The following is a 12,819-nucleotide window of genomic DNA, read 5'->3' on the forward strand; positions in this document are numbered from 1 at the left end:
GCCACCGCCGCGCCCGGAACAGAGAGAGCGGTCACCGTCGCGTCCGGAACAGAGAGAGCGGCCACCGCCGCTTCTTGAACAGAGAGAGCGGTCACCGCCGCGTCCGGAACAGAGAGAGCGGTCACTGCCGCGTCCGGAACAGAGAGCGCGGTCACCGCCGCGTCAGGATCGGAGATAGCGGTCACCGCCGCGTCCGGAACAGAGAGAGTGGTCACTGTCGCGTCCGGAACAGAGATAGCGGTCACTGCCGCGTCCGGAACAGAGAGAGTGGTCACTGCCGCGTCAGGATCGGAGATAGCGGTCACCGCCGCGTCCGGAACAGAGAGAGTGGAAGCCGCCGCCTTCCCACGAAACTCTGTCTCCAACCCCACCGCAAGGAAGGGGCGTCTTCGCATCTCCTCGGCGACACGGGCATCCATCGCCAGGCAGGCGTAGATGTAATCGAAGCGTGCTGCCGACGCCGCCTCAAAGGACATCCCCTCTGTCTTGGGAGCAGAGGGGAATGTCGCCGCCCCGACCGCCGCCTGAAAAAAACAATTCTTCCCCGCTGGACCCATTGTGGCTGGCTGCATTCTGTCACGTGAAACAAGGGAGGTCTGGGTCCAAAAGCAGGTTAGGATGATTTATTAACAAAACACAAATAAACATAAACCAAAAAGGCCAACACGGCACAATCAAACATAAACTCAAACATAAACTGAACAAAACAAGAAACACGGTCAAGAGCCAAGAACTATAATCCAAAATACACAGAAACAAACCATACAGAAAACAATGCAGCCAGAAAGAGTAGTGGGAAATGAGGGTTCTTATAGAAAAGTCCAAATGGTGAACAGCTGTGAGTGAATCAGTGTTAATGACAAAACAGACGTGAATACTTAGGAAGTGCTGTGCAGGGAAGGGAAAACAGTGACCTCAGGTGGCTGAGGGAAGCCCCACAGCCCAGATCGTGACATTTTTTCTCTGACTTCTGAGTTTACTTCTGGGAATTTTGATTTTAAATGTTAGAATTTTGACTTTTTTTATCCCTGAATTATAATTTTGCATCGCTTAATTTTGACTTTTTTTTTCTATGAATTTTGATTTTATGTCTCGCTATTTAGATTTTTTTTTCCTCAGAATTCAGATTTTACTTTTCACAATTCAGACGTTTTCTCTGAATCATGATTTTAAATCTCACAATTTTGACCTTTTTTACTCAGAATTCGCAATTTTGAGGAACAAGTAAATAAAAATGGCAAGACATAAACTTCTGACATTCTAACATTTTTTTACTTTACATCTTGCAGTTCTGACTTTTTTTCTGACAGTTTTGATATTATTCTCTGAGTCATTATTTAAAATCTCAGAATTTGGACCTTTTTTCTCTGAATTATGATTTTGCATCGCTTGATTTGGACTTTTTTTCTCTGAATTCTGATTTTATGTCTCGCTATTCTGATTTTTTTCTCACAATTCAGATTTATTCTCTGAATCATGATTTTAAATCTTGCAATTTTGACTTTTTTTCTCTGAAATCTAATTTTACATTTTGCAATTCTGACTTTACCTCTGGCAATTTTGACATTTTTCTTTCTGAATCATGATTTTAAATCTCAGAATTCTGACTTTTTTCTCTAAATGTTGATTTCATGTCTCAATATTCTGATTTTTTTCCTCCAAATTCCAATTTTTACGTCTCACAATTCAGACTTTTTTTCCTGAATCATGATTTTAAATCTCACAATTTTGTCTTTTTCTCTAAATCATGATTTTAAATCTCTCAACTTTGACTTTTACTCTCTGAAATATGATTTTATGTCTTGCAATTCTGACTTTTTTTCTCAGAATCATGATTTTAAATCTCGCAGCTCTGACTTTTTTCTCAGAATTCAGTTTTTTTTTCTCGCACTTGTGAGTTTACATCTTGCAATTCTGACTTTTCGGCCCAGAATTGTGAAATAGGCGAAACATGGTGGAAACAAGCTTCTATACTAAGAACATAAGAATTCTTACATTAATATCTTGAGTTTATTCTTTCCATTTCCAGTTTCTGTCTCTGTGTGTGTATTTGTATTTATCTTCATTGAAGTGTCTCTGTTTTCTATTCTTTGTTTGTCTCAGCATTTTTAATGCAAATGTCTTCATATACTCACTAACATTCTTCATCTTTCTCTTGTGTCTTATCGTGTATTTTATATTTTTTGTTATGTTTTATATGTGTTTTTTTTTATGTCCACCTAAATGATGCCTGCTGTCAGTCTCCTTTCGGTTCTTGACGTGAAAGGATATTCATGTGAAAAGTTTTCAAACCCATCCCAGCGTAATAATTCATTGTACACATTGTACAATACGAATTGTATGTGTTTCATTATGAATATGTGTGCATCATTTTCCACAAGGTGATTCCTGGAATCAGTCTTACACAGCGATTTTGCATTTTCACAAAATAAATCTGAATTTAATATGTTTGTTCTGCAGTACCTTGTCTGGAGTATGGCATTACATTCGAGACACACATCGTGGAGAAGTTTGGTGTGTCTTTTGGACGTGAGGGTGAGACGATGAGTTTCGGCTGCTCTGTTATCATCTACCCATCACTGCAGCGCTTCCAGCCGGAGATAGAGTGGTACAGAGATGGTAAGACTGTGAGCCATACAATAAAATGTGTATTGTCTCAAAAAAGTCTCCTATTACACAGTGCCTTGCAAAAGTATTCATACCCCTTCATTTTTTTTATATTGTGTTTTGTTGCAGCATTATGTTAAACAGCTTTAAATTAGTTTTTCCCCACATCAATTTACACTCCATACACCATAATAATGACAAAGCAAAAACCAGATTTGCAAATTTTACAAATGTATTAAAAATAAAACACTGAAATAAGTACATTGCATAAGTATTCATACCCTTAACTCAGTACATAGTTGAAGCACCTTTACAGCCTCAAGTCTTTTTGGGTCTGATGTGACAAGCTTTGCACATCTGCATTTGGCAATTATCTGCCATTCTATGCCTCATCTTTTCACCTCTCAAGCTCTGTCAGCTTGGATGGGGGCTGGCAGACATTTTCTAGAGTCCTAGTTGTTCCAATCGTCTTCCATTATGGATAATGCTTCTGTGAACCTTCAATGCAGCAGATTTTTTTCTGAACTCTTCCCTAGATCACTGCCTTAACGCAAGTCTGTCACTGAGCTCTACGGGCAGTTATCTTGACCTCAGGACCTGGGGCCAGATTCACGAAACATTCTTAAGAAGAATTTTCTTCTTAATTTTTAAAATAAGAAAAAAGTTAAGAATATTTTGTATTCCCAAAAAATTGTCTTAAGAATATTCTTATCTTTTTACTTAAGATTGTTCTTAGGACAAAAATTAAGAAAATTCTAATTCTTGAAAAGAATCTTCTTAAAAACCATCGTAAATAACTTCTTAAAGTTAGGATAACCCAAGACTTGTCTTAAATCCCAAATAGTAATAATTATTTAATTAATTTATTGGGTTATTTCAAATTAACGGTTATATTTAAGCATTGCAACACTACTAGCTACAAATAATACATTAGGACTATTAATAGAGATGAGCAAGAGTTCGCTGAAGTGACAGCAATGACTGATAATGTAAACAATGATCTGTCATGATTAGCCTGTGTATGACCCTACTTTTTGCCTACATCAAAACTTAGTAGCAACTCTACAAAATCAAGTCAGATAGGGAGATTTGATTAAACATTTTTTTATTTTACTTGGCCGATAAATACGACATAATCTTTGGCCGTATTTAGCGCATGTGCAGGACGCGTTTGCTGTAGCAGCGCACACACATACCTTAAGCGTTCATTCGGACGAGGGAACAAAATACAACACAAAAGTGAATAAAACTGATCACCAAAGCTTAAGACAGACCCTTTAAAATTAACGGTTCAAAAACACGGCACATTAAAAACATAAAGCCGAGCGCCAGTCAATGTCGTGATGAAAATGTGCGGCTTATTAGGATAATCTGCCGAAACCGCAAAAAAGACGTTGAAGTGTTTATAAATGCGTCTTCAGCCATGTATTCACTCAGGTAGATGTATCTTTTTTTTTTTTCTTAAGAATGAAATTAAGATGTTCTTAAGAACATATTTGAGAACTTCTTAAGATTTTTTCAAGAATTGCACATAAGAACATTCTTACGAACTTCTTAGAATTTATCTTAAGAAATTTCTTAATTTATTTCTTAAGAAGATATTCGTGAATCCAGCCCCAGGTTTTCCCTGGTGAAAAAAACAGCTAAAACCAGCCTAGGCTGGTTGGCTGGTTTTAGCTGGTCATAGCTGGAAGGCAGGCTGGTTTTAAAGGGGTTTTGTCCATTTTTCCAGGCTGGTCAGGCTGGTCTTAGCTGGTCAGGCTGGGAAACCACCAGCTAAAACCAGCCTGGGAGACCAGCTAAAACCAGCCACTTCCAGTTTAAACCAGCTAAGACCAGCCAACCAGCCTAGGCTGGTATTAGCTGTTTTTTCCAGCAGGGTTTGCTCTGATATGCATTTTCAGCTGAACTTAGACCTTTTCTGAGAGGTGTGTGACTTTCTAAATCATACTCATTCAAATGAATTTGCCACGGTTTAACTCCACTCCAAGTGTAGTAACATCTAGAAGCAGTATGAATGCTCCTGAGCTAAATTTCGAGTGTCCCAGAAAAGGGTGTGAATACTTATGCAACGGGATCTTTTCATTTTTTTTATTTCTAATAAATTTGCAAAGTTGTTACAAACCTGTTTTGTGCTTTGTCATTATGGTGTATGAGATGTAGACTGATGTGGAAAAAAAGTAATTTAAAGCTGTTAAACATAAGGCTGCAACAAAACAAAATGTGACCTTGGACCACAAAACCAGTCTTAAGTCGCTGGGGTATATTTGTAGCAATAGCCAAAAATACATTGCATGGGTCAAAATTTTAGATTTTTCTTTTATGCCAAAAATCATTAGGAAATTAAGTAAAGATCATGTTCCATGAAGATTTTTTGTAAAATTCCTACTGTAAATATATCAAAATGTAATTTTTGATTAGTAATATGCATTGTTAAGAACTTAATTTGGACAACTTTAAAGGTGATTTTCTCAGTATTTAGATTTTTTTGCACCCTCAGATTCCAGATTTTCAAGAAGTCCAAATATTGTCCTATCTTAACAAACCATACATCAAAAGAAAGCTTATTTATTTATTAAATTTAACCTTATGACTGGTTTTGTGGTCCAGGGTCACAAATGTGAAAAAAATGAAGGGGTATGAATACTTTTGCAAGGCACTGTATATTTTACCATTAAATATATATATATATATTAAAATTCCATTTATTCCTGTGATGCAAAGCTGAGTTTTCAGCATCACTACTCCAGTCTTCAGTGTCACACGATCCTTCAGAAATTATTCTAATATGCTGATTTGCTGATCAGTTAAACATAATGCATGGATGTGTTTGTTCGTGTTTTAGATAAACTGCTGGTGCCATCAAAATGGGTTCAGATGCACTGGAGCGGCGACAGAGCGACACTCACTCTCACACACCTCAACAAGGAGGATGAAGGACTCTACACAATTCGCGTCATCACCAAATCTGGCTTTGAGACACATTCTGCATACGTTTTTGTCAGAGGTGAGGACCAATACTACTACTAGAACTACTTCTACTTCATTATTACAGGCTAGTTTATTCGTGTTGGTATTTGGCAGATGAAGAGTTTATGGTACACTACACTACCAGTCAAAAGTTTGGACACACTTGACTTTTTATTTTTTTACTTTTAGTCAAATATTAATTATTTAAAAAAACTGTTTTATTTTATTTTATTGAAGTGCCAAGGAATGATTACGATTAAGTTACAAATTTTTTCCTATGTAAAAAAACAAATATTTTTTTAAAAACAAACTGAGAATCATTCCTTGGCACAATTTCTATTTTAAAAATTAATAAATAAAATAAAATAAAATTGATTTAAATTTAATTAATACTAAAAAATATTGTGTTAATAATTAATATTTGACTAAAAAAAAAAAAAAAAAAAAGAAAAAAAGAAATTTAAGTCAAGTGTGTCCAAACTTTTGACTGGTAATGTATATATATTCTGTTAGATATAAAATATGTAAATATTAAGATCAAGTATGCTGTTTTGGTACTGAAATCAAGTGCAGATTTCATACTATTTTCAATTTGATTCGATTCCTCTCTTGCAAATTTACTATATTTTAAATTACAGATTTTGTACCTAATTCTTTAGCTATATTTTACAAATCTGACTGCCTGGGATTTACAGTTGCAAAATCTGCAAAATGTTAATTATTATACCAAAATAATAGGGATCATACAAAATGTTATTGTTTATTGAGTACTGACCTGAATAAGATATTTCACATAAAAGAGGTTTACATACATTCCACAAGAGAAAATAATAGTTGAATTTATAAAACTGACCCTATTCAAAAGTTTACATCCTCTTGATTCTTAATACTGTGTTTTTTGTTTAGTGAAAGTTGTTCATGAGTCCCTGGTTTGTCCTGAACAGTTAAACTGCCTGCTGTTCTTCAGAAAAATCATCTTAAAATAGTCTTCTTTAGCCCCTAAAGGGCAGTACCAAATGAAAAAATATAATATTTAGGCAAAAGAAGAAAAATGTACACATCTTTATTCTGTTCAAAAGTTTTCACCCCCGGCTCTTAATGTGTCATTTTTCACATCAGTGAGCATTTGAACCTTCTGTAATAGTTGCATATGAGTCCCTCAGTTGTCCTCAGTGTGAAAAGATAGATCTCAAAATCATACAGTCATTGCTGGAAAGGGTTCAAATACACAAAAATGCTAAAAACCAAAGAATTTGTGAGACCTGAAGGATTTTTCTGAAGAACAGCAGGCAGTTTAACTGTTCAGGACAATCTAGTGACTCACGAACAACTATCACTAAACAAAAACACAGGTGTGGATCATTCAGGTAAAAACATAGTATTGAGAATCAAGGGGATGTAAACTTTTGAACTTTTAAGCTATTATTTTCTCTTGTGGACTATATGTGTCTTTTATGTGAAATATCTTATTCAGGTCAGTACTGAAAAAACAATAACATTTTGTATGATCCCTCTTATTTTGGTAATATAATTAACATTTTGCAGATTCTGAAAAGGGGGTGTAAACTTTTGACCTCAACTGTAGTTGTTTTCTAAATGATTACAGGTTGTTCTAATATAATAGTTAATGTTGTGCTAATCGTTTTACAAGAAAACGAGCGCTGGACAAACTCTTTTGGCTTGTACTGTGTGTGAGTCTTACGTGTCCCTGTAAGCCTCCCTTCCCAGCTCATGTTTCTTTCTAAATTTAGCCCTGTCATGCTGTGTCTGTGGCGTCATGACATTCAGATGAAGTAGCTGTAAAACTACCAGAACGAAAGAAGTTCTCAACACTCCCCTAGTGAACACTGCAAAACAGTTTATAAAACTTAATTTGCATTTAGATTTTAATTAAAGGAGAAGTTCACTTCCAGAACAAAAATATACGGATAATGTTCTCACCCTGTTGTCATCCAAGATGTTCATGTCTTTCTTTCTTCAGTCCTAAAGAAATGATGTTTTTTGAGAAAAACATTTCAGGATTTCTCTCCATATAATGGACTTCTATGGTGCCCCCGAGTTTGAGCTTCCAAAATGCAGTTTAAATGCAGCTTCAAATATACATGATCCCAGCTGAGGAAGAAGTGTCTTATCTAGTGAAACGAACGGTTATTTTCTAAGAAAAATTACAATTTATATACTTTTAACCTCAAATGCTCATCTTGTCTAGCTCTGTGTGAAATCTGTGTATTCCGGTTCAAAACAGTTGAAAAACTCACATCTTATTTTCTCCTTCAACTTCAAAATCATCCTATATCACTGTTTTACTTTTGTAAAGGGCCTTTGACCTTTTTTTGCATGTTCGCTTTGTAAAATAATACTTCTGCAGCGATGCAGGACGAAGAAGTTGGAGGAGAAAATGAGATGTGAATTTTTTCGACATACCCTAACTGTCATTAACCAGAATACACAGAGTTCACGCAGAGCTATACAAGATGAGCGTTTGAGGTTAAAAGTATATAAATTGATATAATAACTGTTCGTTTCACTAGATAAGACCCTTCTTCCTCGGCTGGGATCCTTTACAACTGCATTTTGGAAGTTCAAACTCGGGGGCACCATAGAAGTCCACTATATGGAGAAAAATCCTGAAATGTTTTCCTCAAAAAACATAATTTCTTTATGACTGAAGAAAGAAAGACATGAACATTTTGGATGACAAGGGGGTGAGTACATTATCTGTAAATTTTTGTTCTGGAAGTGAACCTCTTTGTTAAAGCATGAAACAAGATTATTAAAATGCACTTAACCATAAAGTTTCTTTTAAAAGTAATGCATTACAATATTGAGTTACTCCCTAAAAAAAGTAACAAATTACGTTACTTAGTTACTTTTTATGGAAAGGAATGCGTTACGTTACTTTTGCGTTACGCTTTAAATCTGGGCAGGGCTTGCTCGTTTGTTTTTAATATAAAAAGTTCTATTTTTGTCAAATGTACAGTAAAAGCCTTTTCACACCAAAAGCCTCAGGCTTAGAGAAAAGTAAACTGACGTCTGTACAGTAGACCGCAGAAGAAAAAATGTCAACTCTTTAGCACTAAAAAACTGAAAACAAATTTCTGCTTATTAGTATGGATGAATTGGATCATTGAAGGCAGGGTTGGGGCCATTCATGAATTGAATTGAGAATGAATGGTAAATTTCACTTCCTGGAATGGAATGGAATTGGAATTGGAATTGCATGCAGCTGACAGGAAATGGAATTGGAATTGAATTGGAATGCCAGGAAACAGAATTGAATTCAAATAAATTCCACTAAATTCCACTTGAGTTGCTAAATAAAATAATTTGACTTGATTTGCTTAATAGCTTATAGTACATTAAATATTGTAAATCACATACACAACAAACATATGAAAGAAATACAAAGTACTGTATGTTTAGTATGTTAAGCGCGATCATTTCACATGCCAAATTTCAGGAAATGATGATAATTCGATGCAATAAAAAGTGAATCAAATACATGAACGAACATGATTCATTTTTTGTGAGTTGAGACATATATTATGTGGTAATCATATATTGAATGTATAGTACATCCACAAACTTATCACCACTGTCATTCAATTATTAATTCATAATGTACAGTTCTCATTTTTATTTACTTGCATTTGATCAACTCTATTTAATACGTGGTATTTGTAAAGCATCATAAATAAAGTTCAAATGTATGTCTCTAAATGTAATCACAAATAAATGCTCAGAAACAGCAATAAACGGAATTCAGTGGAATTTCCCTGAATTGAATTCCACTTCCTGTAATTCCAATTCAATTCCAACTCTGTTTCCTGTAATTGTTGTTGAATTCCAATTCCATTTCCTTCTTTGAATTGGAATTGTTGAGTTCATTCCTGAAATTGACCCCAACCCTGATTGAAGGTCGGCAGAAAAGACATCGGTTAATAAAATGGGATTAAATACATAAAGGATATTTGTATTATTTAACATATTTAATTATTGCAGGTTTGTGTTGAATTTCACTGTTTTTATTCACTTTGAAGAATACTGTATCTGTTTTTTAGTGAGTGGGATTATTTTTTGCATGTTCACATTTATTCTAGAACTAAAGTAACATCTTTCAATTTCTCTCAACATGGGGACAGGAGAGCTTTTAATCAATAATTGAGGGGAAAAATAACTGGCATTACTTATTTGAAAAAAGTAATGAGTTACTTTACTAGTTACTATATTATAACGTAACTTGCGTTACTTGTAATGCGTTACCCTCAACACTGCACTTAACCTTAAAATGTTTCATGTGACATTATTACATTTTAAATGTGTACTTAAGTGTGTTAAAAAACAATCATAAAAGTACAACTGCACTTCTTTTTCACAAGAGATAGCATGTGTCTTTATGTGAATGTGAAATAATCACAAATGTTTAACTGATTTGATCTGTGTTTGTTAGATGGTGATGCAGAGGTTGCAGGAGCTCCTGGTGCTCCTTTAGATGTTCATAGTCTGGACGCCAATAAGGATTACGTCATCGTTTCCTGGAAACAGCCTGCTGTGGACGGAGGAACTCCTATTTTGGGCTACTTTGTTGACAGGTCACTTCATCTGTATACAAACATCATCACACAAAATCATGTTAAAACCTCTAAAGTAGACAGAATGAAAATGTTAACCTAGTGATAAAATTAATATGCTAAAATGTATTTAAAGTACATTTATTTCATGTGATGTACTTAATAAAATACCCTGCAATTGTACTTTTAGTAAACCAAACTGGTATATTTTAAGTCTGCTAAATTACAACAACTAATTTTATACTTAATACACTTTAATTATGCAAAAGTAGTGCTCAAGTCCAACTAAAGATATACTTAAGTATATTTGATTGTGCTAAAGTGAAGTATACTTTAGGTACACTTTAAATATTTTTACATGTACATACCAATATTATTTTAAAGATCACAAAACCCTCATCAATAGTGACATTAAAACATAGTTTAGGCTTATTATTAAGAAATGTGCATTTTGCACGAGTAGTAATCCAGATAAAGTTTAATTACAACTTGTATATACAACGTACATCAGTAAGTCTCAAGCAATATGTCAGTAAATATGTTAATAGACTTGAACTATACTTAGTATAAAATAAATGCGATTTAAACCTATTACTTTTTTACTAGGATAGCCATATAAATTTCACATGTGTAGTGCAAATAAATATTATATAGGCCAGAACCAAACACTAAATCTAGCTTAAACAAGCATAATGTAGTTTATATAACATCAACTGGTTTGCATTGGAAATAGCTTAACTAGCATATGGACAATAATTTTATTATATCTTTTCATCAAATTGCAAAAAGTGATGTTTTTCCTAGTTTTTTCCAGTTTAATTTTTTTTTAATCAAGATACAAATGCAAAATTACTTCAGAAGTCTCCTTTTCTGAGAGAAACTGATTAAAATGGAGTTTATGTAAAAAAGTAGCCTCAGAAAAATCAACTTAATTCAACCGGGGGGGGGGGGGGGGAACAGATATTTCTTCTTGTTTTAAGCATTTGTGTCAAAGGCAACTTTATCTTTATTTAAGCATGTTTAGATATTTATATTGTAAAACAAGACAAACTACAGAGGAATATATTATTTTTTATCATTAATTTGCAATGCATCAAAGTCAAGTCAAAGTCAGCTTTATTGTAAATCCTGCCACATGTTACTTTTCTTAGACCCTTATAACAGATAATATTTAATACAAAAGGCAGAATTTAAAAATACAAATAAATACAATTATACGCGTATAATTGTATTTATTTGTATTTTAAAATTCTACCTTTTGTATATTTATATATGTGCATTCATATGTACATATAATCTAAAAAATACAATATACATGTTAGAGCACATGGCAGAGAGTACAAACCATGCAACATGCATGCAACATATAATGCAATAATACAATAATTGAGGAATTTCTGTGCCGTTTTAAGGCCTTTTTAGGCATTCATTTGTGGAAGGGAGAATTAAAACTTTCAAATGACCTTGTTAAAACCTATAGAAACCCATCAGATTGTATCTCATGGTGCATTAAACTGTATTTACCTCATCTTTTGTCCCCTGCAGGTGTGAAGTTGGCATGACCCACTGGGCACAATGCAATGACACTCCGGTGAAGTTTGCCCGTTTCCCTGTAACTGGTCTTGTGGAAGGACGCAGCTATGTGTTTCGAGTGCGTGCGGTGAATAAGGCGGGCATGAGCCATCCGTCCCGTGTGTCTGAACCAGTAGCTGCTATGGACCCTGCAGACCGCACAAGAAAAGGTACAACCAGATCAACACAGAAAATACACTAAAATGAAAGAACAAAAACAAGCAGTACAATATACTTTCTTTCTATAGGTCCCTCTGCTCCTTGGACTGGACAGATCATTGTAACTGAGGAGGAGCCTGTGGGTAAGCAATTAAAATTTAAAATGATCTTTTATTCTAAGGTTCCCATCTTCATAAAAAATCCTATCAAGGCCAGTTTACATCTATATGTCTATGAAATGCAATTCCTTGTACTGTATTCTCTTTTCTAACCATATCAATTCATGTAGAGGGAGTGGTTCCTGGCAGACCTCGGGATCTCGCCGTCATTGAGGCCACTAAAAACTATGTGGTGTTGAGCTGGAAGCCTCCAGGCGAAAAGGGCCATGAAGGGGTTATGTATTACGTGGAGAAGGTATGAGAATTTCATAACCACTGCCAGTGCATTTATATATGTGACCTTGGATCTCAAAACCAGTGATAAGTCAGTGAACCAGTCAATTTTCTTTAATTAAAATGTATACATAATTTGAAAGCTGAATAGAAAACATTTCCATTGAACCATTTTGAGATACAACTATTTGAATATCTGGAATATGAGGGTGCAAAAAAATAAAAAAAATTGAGAAAATCACCTTTAAAGTTGTCCAAATAAAATTCTTATCCATATTACTGATCAAAAATTACGTTTTGATATATTTACGGTGTCTTTATGGAACATTACTTTTAAAAGTAATGCATTACAATGTTACATTACTTAGTTACTTTTTATGGAAAGTAATACATTACGTTACTTTTTAAATCTGGGCAGGGCTTGCCTGTTTGTTTTTAATATAAAAAGTTCGATTTTTGCCAAATGTAAAAGCCTTTTTACATCAAAAGCCTCTGGCTTAGAGAAAAGTAATTGACGTCTGTACAGTAGACCGCAGAAGAAAAAATGT

General features: G+C 34.6%; 1 protein-coding gene across 1 annotated transcript in view; it reads left to right on the plus strand.

The window, feature by feature from the left end:
• The window catches only part of myom1b (myomesin 1b), a 66,430-nt gene that overhangs the window by 18,630 nt on the left and 34,981 nt on the right, over window positions 1-12,819 (plus strand). The window contains exons 6-11 of the mRNA XM_073835594.1: window positions 2,461-2,619; window positions 5,453-5,614; window positions 10,028-10,169; window positions 11,694-11,890; window positions 11,969-12,022; window positions 12,169-12,293. Of these exons, the coding sequence (XP_073691695.1) occupies window positions 2,461-2,619; window positions 5,453-5,614; window positions 10,028-10,169; window positions 11,694-11,890; window positions 11,969-12,022; window positions 12,169-12,293 (839 nt within the window). The remainder of the gene's footprint in view (window positions 1-2,460; window positions 2,620-5,452; window positions 5,615-10,027; window positions 10,170-11,693; window positions 11,891-11,968; window positions 12,023-12,168; window positions 12,294-12,819) is intronic.

Source organism: Garra rufa, chromosome 3, assembly GCF_049309525.1.
Source record: "Garra rufa chromosome 3, GarRuf1.0, whole genome shotgun sequence".
Taxonomy (NCBI): Eukaryota; Metazoa; Chordata; class Actinopteri; order Cypriniformes; family Cyprinidae; genus Garra; species Garra rufa.